At 40.4% G+C, this 16,963-nt stretch overlaps 1 protein-coding gene across 1 annotated transcript in view; it reads left to right on the forward strand.

Annotated features, from left to right (window-relative positions):
- The window catches only part of CFAP54 (cilia and flagella associated protein 54), a gene marked incomplete at its 3' end in the record, with an annotated part of 303,390 nt that overhangs the window by 269,245 nt on the left and 17,182 nt on the right, over positions 1–16,963 (forward strand). The window contains exons 66-67 of the mRNA XM_082850839.1: positions 2,276–2,417; positions 11,957–12,031. Of these exons, the coding sequence (XP_082706965.1) occupies positions 2,276–2,417; positions 11,957–12,031 (217 nt within the window). The remainder of the gene's footprint in view (positions 1–2,275; positions 2,418–11,956; positions 12,032–16,963) is intronic.

Consider the following 16,963-nt stretch of genomic DNA (forward strand, 5'->3'; position numbering starts at 1 on the left):
TTTTGCCTGTAGTTTGGGGTGTGTTTTAAAAAGAACTTAATGTGGCTCTGTATTAAGTTGCAAAATTAAGCCCAAACTCCACCACCATCCTGGTCTCACCCTTTCCTCTTTGATCAATCCTATTTTATATTGTTCCCCAAGTCAAAAGCCTCTGCGTCAGCCACTCTGTTTTCCTCCCTCTCCTTCAGACCGGGGATGGAGACTCTAATTTTTGCTCATGCCTGGTTTCTCTCTTTTCTGATTTCACCTTACCAAATTCCTTGTTTGTTTTTCACTTTTTTTCTTTGCTTAGTTAATTTAGTTTCATTTTTGTTTTTTTGCGGTACGTGGGCCTCTCACTGCTGTGGCCTCTCCCGCCGTGGAGCACAGGCTCCGGACGCGCAGGCCCAGCTGCCATGGCTCACGGGCCCAGCCGCTCCGCGGCATGTGGGATCCTCCCAGACCGGGGCACGAACCCATGTCCCTGCATCAGCAGGCGGACTCTCAACCACTGCGCCACCAGGGAAGCCCTAGTTAATTTAGTTTTGATTCCATTGTTCATTGCCCTTGCGATGTCAGCCTCCATTTCCTCATTTCTGAGATGGAAATAATATTTTGCCTACCTTTTGGGGTTACTGTCAGGATCAGGCCAGACAGTGTATGCATATACTTTGTATGCATGTATAACATATGCAGATACTTTGAAAGGCTGAAAGCACTGGGCAAATGTCAAGTCTCATCATGGCCTCCTGTGTCTGTCAGTGTCAGCTCTTTGCCCTGCTCACCACCTACTGAGTGCAGGGACTTGGCGCTTCTCCATCCTCACCTGGAGAGTCTGGTTCCTGGTCCTTGATTTCCATTTTGAAGAACTCTTTTCTCTTTGACCTCTCCATGAAAGAGAATAAAACAAGAGATGTTTCAAGAGCTGGCATACTTTCAATTATTCAGTCAACTTTCTTTTCCTTTTCTTTTTTAAAATTTTTTTCAGTGTCATGGTGGAAAATCTTAGACACAGGACTATACCAGCACAGCTAAGTCACAAAGTTAGGAAATTATGTTCTTTCCTTGTACATCCAGAAACATGGCAGAATTTTTTTTTTCAGAACCACATGATGAAAATGATTATAACTTCTGCAGAGCAGAATGTAATCAAACTGACAGGATTCTTGTTTTACTCCAAAAAGTTCTTGATTTTCGTGTGTTTATGATCAATGGTAGGGTGACTAAAGTTAGGGACATGCCCCTGTCACTGAGGCTATCATAGAGGAAGTTGCCTGACAAACGTTCATCTGATTCATCCCTTGGTGACAGTATTTCTCCCACCTAGGGTGGAGTTCCTTGTGTTCTTGTGAGGGTCACGATCAGTCTATGAGGAATTGCTCTTGTTGATCAGCCTATAGAAGGCAAAGGAAGAGCATGCTGCGGGAAACTGGGGAAATCGATGTTCCTGCATTTGCTCCTGATGTCATTTTGCTTTTTTGCATCATCTCCTTCATTTTCATAAAAATTTCCCTCCGCCCCTGCATGGAGACCCGCACACCCACGCACGAATATGTGCGCACCTGCGCTCTACGTGCCTGTATCCTAGAGTCACTGGGAGCCCTGCAGGTGGCTCTTCGCCTCCCTCAGCTGTTTCAATGCTTTTCCAGCTTCTGACTGCATTCACTAGTTAACCTCTGTCTCCAGCGCCTCCATGGTTCACTGGACCGTGGCTCCAGAAGCTTTCTGTCCTGCGCACGATTGCCAGTGCGTCCTCTGCCCTCTTCCTCGGCTTTAGCTTTTCCTTTTTACTTGATTCTTCTCCCTGCCCCCACTCCCCACACAGTACATGTCACTGTGTGGGCTCGTTGACCCGTCTCTTAGAGCCATTGCTGACTTGTCCTAATTCTTAGCTTCAGGCCAGCCAGCCAATCAGAGCGTGGCACTGAGTTTAAGTAGGAGTAGATCTTTTGTCATTGCCTGGTGTTTCTTTGCCCATGTAGATATTTATTTTCTTTATTTTCATCTTAAGCAAATATTTTGGATGTCTACATTTTTTTTGCTTTGTGTCTTTGCCAGTTTATAATTATAAATCTGTCTGAGCATATAACTAGATCATAAACACTATGCAGGTGAGAATTGTGTCTCTGTTCTCATGTCACTTGAATGAAGGAATGATTGAATGACGTTTGGGGATGCCAGAAATCTAAGTGTTAAATAACTAAGGACTTACTTTACATGTTTTATTGATTCTGGGAATAAATGAATGCCTTACTTAACTTTTCAAGTAAAATGCATACATGTTTGTTATTTTTAGAGTTATTTCAGTTCACGAGAAATTATCTAATCTTACGCAAATCGCTGAAATATCATTGCCTACAACTCCTAAAGTTACTTCAAATGAAAATGTATCTCAAGTAGAAGAAACAGAAGAGGAATCAATTGGTAAAGAAATGGAAGTAGGTTATTAAATAATGGAAAATTTTATTGCCATTGCAGGATGGATGTCATTATACATAATTAAATTATTTTTTACTTTATCAGAGCATAACTATGTAACTAAACTTGAACAGTGTGGTTCTTCTGGCCTGTACTTTCTCTACTTAGAGTACCAGATATAACCCAACTTTTGGACACATAAGTAATGTTTTCTTCAAAGCTCTTCTAAGCATACCAATTATAAGAAACTGATGGTAAATGAAAACAAAGCCAATCTAGATAAATCATTCAGATGTAACCATGAATCCTAAGAAACAATGCTCTGTAAATTTATAATGTTACTTTTAAATTCTAAGTCTAGTATTTGAGCATTTTTATTACCCAAGTAATATGGGAAGAAAAATTAGAAAATATAGATAAGCATATATCTTTCAGACTTTTTCTACACATCTGTATTTTTCTAACTAGAAAAAAAGGCATTATCCTTATAGTGTGTTATTAATCTGATTACAGAGTTGAGTGATGACTGATATTCATGTTTTGGAGGAGTTCCTTCTGAGTTCTCAACCCATTGAGAAATAGGACACAGGAAACTGATATATGGAGATCTCAAACACTGGCATCATTACCGACAAAGCTGATTAGCAAACATGGCTCTGGATCTCTGGCCAAACAAGCTTATTAATATTTCACCCCTGAATTAGCCAGCCTTGCCCACCTAGTCACACAATAATCTAGCACACTTGTGTAGCTGTAGGATTTCCCCCGCTCCCCTGCTGACTGCCCGGCTGACTGCATGGAGGACTAGAGAGTAATAGTCCCGCAGGCAGGGTGCCTTCAAAAATGTAAGCAAAGATTGACCCAATGGGGCTGAGCCTAGTTTGCTTTTCCCAAACTCACCAATCAGATAAGTGACTCCACTCTCCTGGCTGCATCCAAAAGAATCTGGAAGTGTCCCCCCTTATTCTGGACTGGAGTGGAATTTCCTTACCCTCTATGGAAATGAGAGGAGCAGGGAATACCTGTTCTCCCCTAATCACTTGCTCTTTGAATTTCCATTTGCACATTCATCTGGTTGCTTGAGATATATGTTCTGTAGGTACCATGGCTTTTTTTTTTTTTAATCAAATAGATGTACAAGGTTTAAAATGAAAAGGGACAGTCTCCTGTTCGACCTGTCCACACCCCACAGTCCTGCGAGCAGACCATTTTCAACTCTTTCAGCTGTTCCTTTTGTTATTTACTTCCAAGACTCTAAATAATATGCAGGATCAGTCATGAAAAGCAAGATAACCAACACCCTTCAAATCCAAGTGGGTCCACTGGGCTCCATGTCTCCCCACACCAGCCTCCAGGCTGGTGGCACATCCATCCTCTGGAACATCCCCAGTCACTGGGCAGGAGGGAAGAAAAGGGGCAAATCACACCCTGGCTCTTTGAGTTTCCATCATATCACTTGCACTAACATTTCACTGGCCAAGTAAGTCACGAGCCATGCCAACAATTCTGCTACCAACTTGGAAAGAGGAAAGCTGGAAAAATTGTTGAATAGTGCTAATAACAGCCAAAAATAATTATTTTTTCTTGATAAATCAGTTTTATATAATATCTATTGATTTTACTGTACAAGAACTTTACTATACAAGGATTCCCTATATTTCTCCTCAACTTCTCCTTTCCCCATCCTTTCTAAATATTGTTATATCACAGAATTTAATTAAATCAGCATTCAGTGTTTACGTCATTATAACCCTGTAAACAATGTTCACAGCCAAGTCACAGTGTACTGTGGTTATTTTCCTTTCCTGTATAAGGTTTGATTTTTCTTCACTTGTCTTTTTTCTTAACTTCTTTCTGATCATTACATCGGATCTGTCATATATTCATCCATAGATTTGTACCCAAGTGTTTATATTTATGTCTCAACTCTTCTTTTCCTTCCTGGAGGCCCCTCTCCTGCTCTGGTTAAGGACTGGTTGCCCCCAATGCCTGCAGCACACCTCTGATTCTGGGACCTCCCTCTGCTGCTTTTCTGGTTGAATTCCCAGCCACTTGGGTCCCATCTCTGTTTTTCTTCTCTGAAAGCTTTTAGGATCTTTATTTTTGCTCTGCTGTATCTTTTTTAAAAAATCACTTTCTGCTAGTTTAATATTCAATTGGTGACCAATAACAAAATATTTTTAATTCTTAAAGAGCATTATTGGTATGGCTCTTTTTGTTTTCTTGTTTACGTTATCTTTTTTTTTTTTTCTTTTTTGCGGTACGTGGGCCTCTTACTGTTGTGGCCTCTCCACACATCCTTTATAGTGCACATCCTTTATAGTGTCCTCAAATGTTACAACACAAATTACCAGATGTTTAACTATAGTAATGATATTCTGAGTACTCAGAATAAATATCCCAGTAGATCAGATATCTCAAACTCATGAGATTCATATATGTAATTCTTCTCCTAAAGTGCATTGTTGCCCTTTCATATCTGTTTTCAAGAACTCAGCTCATTTCGTTTTCGAACTTCTTTAGTAGATCACTTACAATCACAGTTTTTTAGTCATAGACCAAACTTACCAATTTGCTGTCTTTGAGCCATAACCTAGACTGTTCTTTGCTGAAATTGTCCTTGAATCCATTATTATATAGCTCATAAAAGGCAAATGATTATTTTTCTCCTGAACCCATTTGCCTTTTCGACTTACATTGTCTGAGACAGGAGAGTGAGTGTCCGTAAGAGTAAGGATTCTAGGTTGTGCTCTGCCACTCAGCTTTCCTACCGAGGGTCAGTCACTTAATGTTTCCTGGGACTAGTTTTCTCCTCATCTCTAAACAGGATCCTTTCACTCAGTTACTGGTGAGAGGAAGAGATTGTCCCTTGGTTGGAATGAGAGCCATCAGAATTTTCCTGGGAGTCAGATATCGGTATCAAGTTCATCACAATGAGCCCAGTGCCTGAGCCAAGAAGTTGACTATGAATATAAACAAATCAGGAATAAATAGCGGCAAGTAGGGACGTTTGAATGCAAGCAGAGGGAAGAACCCAGACGGCCCACCTTGCCTTAGCCAAGCTTTGTGACTTGCTCTCACGTCCTGACTTGAGTGATATATGTGAGTAGCTCAGTCCCTGAGTAGAACAAACTGCTTTCAGTCCTGATGTTGTCCTCTGTGTTTTCTTTGTTTTTTTTTTTTTTTTGCTGTACGCGAGCCTCTCACTGTTGTGGTCTCTCCCGTTGCGGAGCACAGGCTCCGGACGCGCAGGCTTAGCAGCCATGGCTCACGGGCCCAGCCGCTCCGCGGCATGTGGGATCTTCCCGGACTGGGGCACGAACCCGTGTCCCCTGCATCGGCAGGCGGACTCTCAACCACTGCGCCACCAGGGAAGCCCTCCTCTGTGTTTTTGAGTTTACTTTATCCTCCAACTTAAAAAGTGTTTCTTCAGATTTAATTAGGGCATTTTGAGATGTGTTCCAGTTCTGGTAGTTCTATATGTGAAAGAATGTCACAAAATGGAAAAAAACCTGCTCTTTTTAGTTTAGGTGAATTAGCAAACAGATTAATTCACAACATTTGAAAGCTGTGAAACGGAAGGAATAAACTTTTCTATTTTTTGCCCTATATACTAACCAGCACTTAGAAAAAAAAAAAACAGCTAGGTTCTAGGTTATATCAAATAAATTCCAGGGACTAAAATCTGCCAGTTTGTTGTCATGACAACCTTCACTTGGAGCTAATGAGAAGTTAACTAGGACGCTTGAAGAGATCAATTCTGTTTGGGAGTTGGACAGGATTTCATAACCTCTATAATCAAATATATTTATTTCTATCTCAGTATGGATTTTTGGTGGGTTGTTAAATATAAAGATCCAGAAAATGTACCTTTGGTTGATATGGGAGGTGGTGAATCTTGTTCTCTTTCTCATTCCCTTCCTTTTTTTTTGTTTTCTCTCCCCCAAATCCCTATTGTCTGGAATAAGCCAAAAGCTTCAGAACACAGGTATTAATTTAAGATGTTTTGGGAGGGCTACAGAACAGGTGTTCCAGTCACTTCTGGCTCGAAAACATGTCCTTCTTCCAAAATGGACAACAGTGGCTCAGAATCACTGGGTTGTTTTAACCTGTCATTCACAGCTTTATGGGGTATCTTCAGAGCATATCAGGTGTTTTAAAGCATATAAAAGGTGCAAACCATTCTGATTTTATGACACAAACACCTTTTTTGGAATGATAACATACTGATATGATAAGCCTAAAATATATTTACCAAGTCACCTAAGATGAGTTCAGCAAACACGTGTGGGATGCCCGGATTGTACCAGGCAATTATATATGGTCAACATATCCCCAGTATCAAAGTACTATGAAAACATAGAACAAAATACAATTGAACATTAGCATCAAATAACACGTTCTCTTTGAGAAACCGTTACGTGCAAAAATTTTCCAGGCTTGAGGAGATAAGGACATACTGAAATCAGCACAATTAGGTCCCTGTCAGGAGGAGCTTAATCACTGTGTGAGTATGACCATAGGTACCCAGATGTAATTCATAATGAGCCCAGCTGCCCGGTGGCCCTCTCTTAGCAAGCAAAGTCTGGCATTCAAAGAAACATCAATATAATGTTCAAAACCATTGAAAATAATCTAAACCTTATTCTTATGAGTCTCTCGTAAGAATATCTGAGAGGGAATCCTTTCATCATATACAGCATAACTTCTTTGTAATCTCCTTTTTCCCAACTGCCTTACTCTTAGTGCCTCTCTGACGTTCACAGTGGCAGCTCTCCAACCTCTGCCTCATTGGTTCAGGCTCCTAAACCTCTCCCTCCAACTCAGTCTGCATGGAGTGTTTTGACTCCTCTCCCCTTCCCGCTCTGGTTCAGCTCTTTTTTTTTTTTATAACATCTTTATTGGAGTATAGTTGCTTTACAATGGTGTGTTAGTTTCTGCTTTATAACAAAGTGAATCTGGTTCAGCTCTTCGTTATGAAGTTCAGCTTAGTCTCTCTGACACCTTCCCCTTTTCCTGTTTCCCCCATTATCTGTATTCTACACTTATACAAAAAGGCAAGGTTGCTGATATCCTTCTTTCTCAATGGTGGAGCTGTTGATGCAAACTATTCTAATTTATCATTAAAAAAAATCTCATTCACATAAGTGTGCGTGTGTGTGTGTGTGTGTGTGTGTGTGTGTGTGTGTGTTAAGAGAAAGGGTTGAGCTAGACTTTGTGCTTGCTTCAGTAGCGCAGGTAGCATTTTATAGCCCCTGTAGACTGAAATAAAAATCATGTTTCCTTGCACCCTGTGCCCTGACTCTATTGTTTTGGTCATTATCTCTTTCTGTGTCTCTTCCTCTCTCTTGACTTTGAATTCCTTTGCTCAGGGGTCTTCTCTGATATCTAGCCCAGTAACCAACTTCTAGTTGGAGACCTATGGAGAGCACTTACTCCAGACTGAGGATACAGCAAGAGATGAGCGGTGAAGTCATGGAGCTGGATGTTGTATTCAGGGTGGCAAGAGTGCAGGGTGAATGTAGGGCCCTGGGAAGGCAGGGCTGGGCATGGGCCGTAGGAAAAGCTGGGAGCAATGCCCGGAAGAGCATCTCATGATCCACCCTGAAATTTGCTAAGATAACCCTGATGGCATGTGAAGGACGGATGAAGGAAGCAAGAGTTTGGAGGATGGAAAGCAACTTAGGAAGGTTTTTTTCCCATAAAATGGGTGAACAATGATGAGGACTTCAACTAAGTCAAAATGTTGGCTCTGTTATTTTGGAAGTCACTCCGAAGCCTGTCCCTCATCAAATCAACAGATGCTCCTCTTTAAGGGAAAGTGACAGAGATTGAGCAGGGGTCCTTCTGTGCCCTCCCAGGCCCCTTGCCAACTGCACCATCCCTCCAACCGCCTTCTGCCTGGGATTGTTGAGTTCAGTGCTTTCCTTGTCTTCATTTCTGTGGCAGCAAGGTCACGGGAGGTTTCCCGCAGCCCAACATCGAATCAGCCAGTTTCCCAAGTGTGTATGTGGTTTACCTCAAATAATGCCAAAGAAACAGAACGTTGTTGAGGCGAAATTTGTGTTCGATAAATGTTGAGACAAGCCATGGAAGGCATTTATCAGGTGACATGGCTGTCTTCATCTGTTATGGAAATGATTAATGATACAGACAGTGTCATTTTGCTTGATAGCTCTTGATGAAATCATGACAGTAACCCATCACAGCTATTATTGAAACCTTTTGTATAGAAAGAAAACATACTTTAACCAGTCCTAAGAACGCAATTAGAAATATAGAAATTTGGATAAATAAGGAGAATACGTTAAGAATGTACTCCAGGATGTGTGTTCCCCTCTGTCTAGTAAAGTGGACCAGGAGCCTGGAAAGTTCGTCATAGGAAGATGGTGTCCCCCAGTCAGTGCTGGATGTCCTGCCTGCCTTCCATCCTTTCTGGTCCCATGGAAGCTGCCCTACTTCTGGCCATGATCACTTCCTGCCCAAACAGCTTGAGTAGCCTCCTAGCTAATTTCTCTTTTCTCTTCCTAGTCCAGTTCAGCTTTACATGGTAGCTAGAATTGTCTTTTTTTTTTTTTGCAGTACGCAGGCCTCTCACTGTTGTGGCCTCTCCCGTTGCGGAGCACAGGCTCTGGACGCGCAGGCTCAGCGGCCATGGCTCACGAGCCCAGCCGCTCCGTGGCATGTGGGATCTTCCCGGACCGGGGCACGAACCCGTGTCCCCTGCATCGGCAGGCGGACTCTCAACCACTGCGCCACCAGGGAAGCCCCAGAATTGTCTTTTTAAAGCAATCAGATCATTATCCCCTCAGTCCAGTGCCTCTCAATTTCCTAAGCAACAAAATCCAAATTCCTTACGTTTACGTGTCCTGTTATAAGTACACCTCTCAGCCTTATTTCTCACCACCATGCTTCCTATACACACCAGCAGTAAAGACCGTATCAGGTTCTTTATGTTTCTTGAATATCTGCTGTTTCATTGCTCCATCTGGAATGCCCTTGTCCCCATTCTCTGCCAGTTGAAGTCTTACTACTCTTTCATACCTCAGTTTATATGACCCTTTCTCCAGGAAGTATTCCCTGTTCATTATACTTTTTTTTTTAAACATCTTGATTCGAGTATAATTGCTTTACAATGGTGTGTTAGTTTCTGCTGTATAACAAAGGGAATCAGCTATACATATACACGTATCCCCATATCTCCTCCCTCTTGCGTCTCCCTCCCACCCTCCCTATCCCACCCCTCTAGGTGAACACAAAGCACCAAGCTGATCTCCCTGTGCTATGCGGCTGCTTCCCACTAGCTATCTATTTCACATTTGGTAGTATATATATGTCAATGCTATTCTCTCACTTTGTCCCAGCTTACCCTTCCCCCTCCCCATGTCCTCAAGTCCATTCTCTACGTCTGTGTCTTTATTCCTGTCCTGCTCCTAAGTTCTTCAGAACCTTTTTTTTTTGCCCCCTAAGATTCCATATATATGTGTTAGCATACGGTATTTGTTTTTCTCTTTCTGACTTACTTCACTCTGTATGACAGACTCTAGGTCCATCCACCTCACTACAAATAACTCAATTTCCTTTCTTTTTTTTTTTTTTTTTTTTTTTTTTTTTGTGGTACGTGGGCCTCTAACTGTTGTGGCCTCTCCTGTTGCGGAGCACAGGCTCCGGACACGCAGGCTCAGCGGCCATGGCTCACGGGCCCAGCTGCTCCGCATCATGTGGGATCTTCCCGGACCGGGGCACGAACCCGTGTCCCCTGCATCGGCAGGCGGACTCTCAACCACTGCGCCACCAGGGAAGCCCAATTTCCTTTCTTTTTATGGTTGAGTAATACTCCATTGTATATATGTGCCACATCTTCTTTATCCATTCATCTGTTGATGGGCACGCAGGTTGCTTCCATGTCCTGGCTATTGTAAATAGAGCTCAAGTGAACATTGTGGTACATGACTCTTTTTGAATTATGGTTTTCTCAGGGTATATGCCCAGTAGTGGGATGGCTGGGTCATATGGTAGTTCTATTTTTAGTTTTTTTAAGGAACTTCCATACTGTTCTCCATAGTGGCTGTATCAATTTACATTCCCACCAACAGTGCAAGAGGGTTCCCTTTTCTCCACACCCTCTCCAACATTTATTATTTGTAGATTTTTTGATGATGGCCATTCTGACCAGTGTGAGGTGATACCTCACTGTAGTTTTGATTTGCATTTCTCTAATGATTAGTGATGTTGATCATCCTTTCATGTGTTTGTTGGCAATCTGTATATCTTCTTTGGAGAAATGTCTATTTAGGTCTTCTGCCCATTTTTGGATTGGGTTGTTTGTTTTTTTGATATTGAGCTGCATGAGTTGCTTGTATATTTTGGAGATTAATCCTTTGTCAGTTGCTTCATTTGCAAATATTTTCTCCCATTCTGAAGGTTGTTGTTTCATCTTGTTTATGGATTCCTTTGCTATGCAAAAGCTTTTAAGTTTCATTAGGTCCCATTTGTTTATTTTTGTTTTCATTTCCATTTCTCTAGGAGGTGGGTCAAAAAGGATCTTGCTGTGACTTATGTCAAAGAGTGTTCTTCCTGTGTTTTCCTCTAAGAGTTTTATAGTGTCTGATAGTCTTATAATCGTGACTCCTTTAGTTGTAAGTAAAGAAAAACTACTTATGCTAGCTCAAATGAAGTAGGTTTGGTAAGGAGGCAGTATTTGGCAGGGCATGGTAAGTAAGCTCGTGCATAACCAAGGACTGGGGACAAAACACAGTGGGCCCCACAGAAAGTGAAACTTCGACAGTCGGGAGCCAAGATTGCACTCAGTCCCACAGGCGGTGTCAGTTCTCATTTATCTCTGTTTCTGCTCACTCATGTTACATCTAGCCCATTAGGTGCCTTCTCCAACTCCGTATTGCGACCTCTCAGCTCATCCGGCCAGTCCTGATGATAACTCTCTTCTGTTGTCCTTCCTTATATGAAATTACAATGATGGAGAATCTGATTGATTCAACCCTGCCCATAGGTAGATCTTCCTTGGGTCAGATGTCCACACAGAAACACGCTGCGTCCAAACAGTAGGGGCTGCGGCAGTGTCCTCAGCAGTAGACCACGTATGCTATCAACTCTCTCTTCGTCTTCATTTTCTCTTTCCGTTTCTTTCTCGATTCCCAGCTGTCCGTCTCTGCTTAAACCCTTTCTCAGATCTGAACCTCTTTTTTCCAGGGCTCTCTTCTCAGAAGAAAAGTGATCTTCCAAAATCTTATTCTGGTGTGAATTACTTTACTTGTTCTTCTCTAACACATGAATTTTAATTGTGAATTTTGCAGGGAAAGAATCCTAAAATAATTTATTATTTGTCATTAAATCTTATAGTTTGTGGCTATTTTGTATCTTTTCAAATAACCCTAATTACTTAAAAGATTGTGACCTCTGAATCCCTCTAAGTTTCATCCTGGGAATTAGGGTTAGGGAATGATGTAACAAGAGACAAATGAAATAACTAATATGTAATTAAAATATCTAGTATTTTACCAATAAGATCAACCTCACTATATTGTCTTATTATTTCTAGAACATGATTATTGAATGTTGCTCTGAAATAGCATCTTTGTTTTTGCCTGATGAAGAGGCAACTCCGCTATCTGAGGTATGCATCTCTTTTAAAACTGTATGTGATTCTCTAACAAGTATTGTTGTTGCTATGGAAATGGAAATACAGAAAACATCTATTATGAAAGTATCAAGGGCCTAACCATCCTTAATTAATATGAAAAGTGCTAAGCATTAGTTTATAATAGCATGTTATTTTGGTTAGAAATATTCTTTGTTAAAAAATCAACTAGTACAGAAAGTTGTGGAGAGGATAATCTTAAAATCATCTCAAATTCACCATTCAGGGAATAACCACTATTAACATTTTGGAGAATATCTCAAATTTTTTTCATGTATAGTTAGACTTATGAATTTTTATATCAGTGGGATCATACTGCACAAGCATTCTGTAACTTGTTTTTTTTTTCATTCAACAATAATGCTATGGAGATATTTTTATGTGAAAAGTCTACCCTGTCTTATTTCATGCCTACATAATAGTTTCTTTTAAGTATTTGTCATGTCAGGCTCTGTTTATATAACTAGATCCTTATTCATGGATCTTGAGGTTGATGGGTTCTAGAACATGTATTTCACCCTTCTGTTTCACCCATCCTCAGAGTTAATTCTTAGGAATAGGATTTTGGAGTAAAAAGTATATGCATATGGTCCCTGACTTACAATGTAAGTCCCTGACTTACAACTTATGATTTTTTTGACTTTATGATATTATGAAAGCAATACACATTCAGTAGAAACCATACTTCAAATTTTGAATTTTGAGCTTTTCCCTGGCTAGCAATATGCAGTCCAATACTTGTGATGTGAGGCAGCAGCAGTGAACTGCAGCTCGCATCATCCTCATGATCATGAGGGGAAACAATCCACATACGTACAACCATTCGGGACCCGGACAGCCATTCTGTTCTTAACTTTCAGTACAGTATGCAGTAAATTACATGAGTTATTCAACACTTTATTATAAAATTGGCTTTGTGTTAGACGATTTTGTCCAACTGCAGGCTAATGTATGTGTTCTGAGCGTGTTTAGGGTGTGCTAGGCTAAGCTCTGATGTTTGGTAGGTTAGGTATATTAAGTGTATTTTTGACTTAAGATATCTTCAGCCTCTGATGAGTTTACCCATTTATTGGGACATAACCCCATCATAAGTAAAGGAAGATCTGTATACATTTTCTATTGTGGTAAAATATACATAATGTAAAATTTACAATTTTAATCATTTCTAAGTGTACACATCAGTAGCATTAAGTACATTCAAAATGTTGTACAAACATCTCCACCATCCATCTCCGCAATTTTTTCATCATCCCAGGTAGAAACTTTGTACCCATTAAGTAATAACTCCCCATTTCCTCCTCCCCCAGCTCCTGGTAATCTCTGTTCTACTATTTGCTTATTCTGGGTACCTCATATAAATGGAATCATACAATATTGGTTTTTTTGTGGCTGGCTTATTTCATTTAGTGCAATGTTTTCAAAGTTCTTCCATGTTTAACATGTATCAGTACTTCATTCCTTTTTAAGACTAAATAATATCCCATTGTATGTATATACCACATTTGTTTATCCACTCTTCTGTGGATGGACATTTGAGTTGTTTGTACCTTCTGGCTCCTATAAATAATGCTGCTATAACCATGGGTGTACAAGTATCTGGGTGTACACCTAGGAGTGGACTTAGCAATTGGTGGATCATATGGTAATTCTATGTTTAACTTTTTAAGAAAACCCCAACAGCTGCACCATTTTACGTTCCCATCAACAGTGCAAGAGGGTTCTAATTTCTCCACATACTCACCAACACTTACTTTCTCTTTTTTGATAATAGCCATCTTAATGGGTGGAAAGTAGTATCTCATTGTGATTTTGATTTGCATTTCCCTAATGACTAATTTAATCGCCGATCGCCCATTTTTATATCTTCTTTGGAGAAATGTCTATTCAATCCTTTGCCCATTTTGAATGGGCTTATACATTTGGGTATATAATTGCAAATGGCCTCCAGAAATGTGGCACCAGTTTTCTCTCCCATGTGCAGTAGGTGAGAGGCCCAGTGTACCTGTGTATTCACCCACACTAGTTCTCCTCCTTCTTCTGCTCTCTCCCTCCCTCCTCCTCTTCTCCCTTTCCTCCCTCTCGTCCCCCTCCTCTTCTTCTAACTGTTGTAGGTCTGACAAGTGAAAAATGACATTTTCAATTATTTTATATTTATTAATAGTAAAGCCAAATATAGTTCCTACTTTGTTGGCAGTCTGTGTTTCTCCTTTTGTGGAATGGTGTTCATTCATTTAGCCAATCAACAAATACTTAGAGTGAACTGCCTATGTGTCAGGAACTCCTTTCTAGGCCCTAGAGAGCCTGCTGTGAACAAGCAACAAGGACCTCACTCTCTCGGAGCTGCCGTTTTTTTGTTTTTGTTTTTGGAGAGAAATAGTAAATAAATCAATAAGCAAGGTAATTCTGCATTTTGTTAAGTGCTATGAAGGAAAAAACAGAGTGAGATGTTAGAGTAGGGTTGGCAAACTGCAGCCTGTGAACTATGGCCCACTGCCTGTTTGTAAATAAAGTTTTATTGGAACACAGCCATGCTCATTTGTTTACCAGTTGTCTATAGCTGCTTTTGAGCTACAACAGCCGAGCTCGGTAGTTTTGACAGAGACCATATAGCCCACACAGTTTACATTATTTACTATCTGGCCCTTTACAGAAAAAAGTATTCTGATCCCTGTGATAGAAAATAACAGGGCATGGGGCAACAGTTTAGATGGGTGGTCAGGGAAGAATTCTCTTAGGAGAAGACCTGAAACATTACACTGTGTCCCTCCCACTAGATCATTAGCTTCTCGGGAGCAGGGGTGGTGCTATCTTAATCTTTGAATTCTTACAGTGCCTTGTACACGACATCACTTGGTTATTGTTTCTTGAATTAAATTCTCTTTAGTTTTAAATACCTGAAATTTAACATTTGCTTAAAATTTTTTTTTCATCTGGCCATTCATGTTCTTTTCCCATGTTTTTAAATGAGGAACTTAATTTTTTATTATGGAAATATGTAGAATTACTGCAGCAGACCATTGACAATAAAAATCAAGCTTAAATCTAGTTTTGAACAAACTGTGATTTACAAATAGGTCACAGAAAAAAATTGTTATTTTAAGACACTTGATTTATAACATTAATGGGCTTTGGCCCCTGACAGACCTGGGTTGGAATCCCAGCCTTGGATCTTGTTTGACCTGAGGCAAATCATTTAACTTCCCTAAGCCTCAGTTTTTTCATATGTAGAGTGGGGTAATAATGCCAACAATGCCTCGCAGTTGTGAGGACTAAAGTAAATAATGTATGTTAAGTATTTGGATTAGGGTCTAGTACAAATAAATGTTAAATAATTATCAGCTATTTCATCATGTCATCTTCATTATCATCTTCCCTACCATGGTCCTGCCTTCCATGTATGAATTCTTCATCCTCTAGCCAACTCATTTCAACAGATTTTTAAGATCCAAAGTTGTTTTGAAATATTGACAGAAAAGGAGAGTAACAGTGTTAAAGAGAGAGAGAAAACCAGGAGTCCTTTTCTTTGCTTGTAATGTAAATAATTGTTGAATCCTAGAGGAATTAGGTCAGGGTACAAGATCCCAACAAGAGGTCACAGTCGTGAAAGAATCACTGGTCCAAGAGAAGGTGCCTCCAATCGAATCCCACGCTAGCCGTCCACTGAGAGCGAGACTCACCTGAATCCCACGCTAGCACGTCCACTGAGAGCGAGACTCACCTGAATCCCACGCTAGCACGTCCACTGAGAGCGAGACTCACCTGGTAGTGCTGGATGGAGCGTGGGCGTTTACAGGCTGGTTCCAAGAAGTAAATGGTTAAAATAAAGAAGAAGTAAATTTGTCTAAATAAAATTACATGCCTTCTTTTGTCACTGGCATGAGATCTTCCTGTTCAGTTTAATTCCTTACTGAACATATCTATTATAATTGCCTTTGCCTGTATTGCCTCTTCGTAATTAAAATAAATATTGCCACACACAACTTGTGACAGAAATAACCTGAGATAGCAAGGAAGTGAAGGAAGGGAATGAGTGCTACGTGCTAATGTTCTTAGTGATTAGTTACAGAATGTAAATGACCGTTAGGTGTACTTTCTGGTGCACCAACAATGAAGCGATCCTTTCATTGCCTACATAGGTTCAGATTATTGCAGTTGCCAAGTTGTCAGGTAGGATTCAAACATGACGCTAGAAATATTCTTTCCTCTCTTGCTGTGGCCGCCTGTGGGGAGTCGTTCTATACAACTCCATTCATCAGTAATTTTTGACTTCCAGCTGCACGCAGAACACTGGCGTAGATACTTTTGTTGCTGTAAAGGCAGCACAGGTTTAAGTTCCTGCATTCAGCTAAATTAAATACTTTCGTATTGGTTCACATGATACATGTGAATTTACCTAATATGTGTGTGTGTGTGTATGTGTGTAGTAGGTGTATCTGTGTGTGTGTTACGTATATCTGTAGTGTGTGTACATGTGTGTATGTATGTATTGAACTGATTTGAGTCATACAGACTCAGTATGGAGAGGAAAGTCCTAGGAGCAGATCCTGCTTTGAAGGTGGAAAAGGTGACCCTAAGCCTAGAGAAAGGACACATTGTAGAGGAGATTGCAAAGTAGTTTTTCTTGGCTGCATGAGTTTAGTAGGATATTTTTTGAGTTCACAGTTTTTAGCTAGACCTACTATAGTACCTGACAAACACTAATGATAATAATCATTAAACTGTAAATCTTACTAATAGTAGTAGTAATTTTAATATTTATTGAGCACATGGCATGTGAAGACACTGTCCAGTGTTTTAAATCCAGTATCTCATTTAACATTACAAGAAGCCTATGCAGTCGGTTACTGTTACTATCCCCATTTTAGAAATGGGGAGGTGTAGCAGCACGCCCAAGCTCTTGCAGCTTGT

This window comes from Leucopleurus acutus, assembly GCF_964270905.1.
Source record: "Leucopleurus acutus genome assembly, chromosome: 11".
NCBI classification, from domain to species: Eukaryota; Metazoa; Chordata; class Mammalia; order Artiodactyla; family Delphinidae; genus Leucopleurus; species Leucopleurus acutus.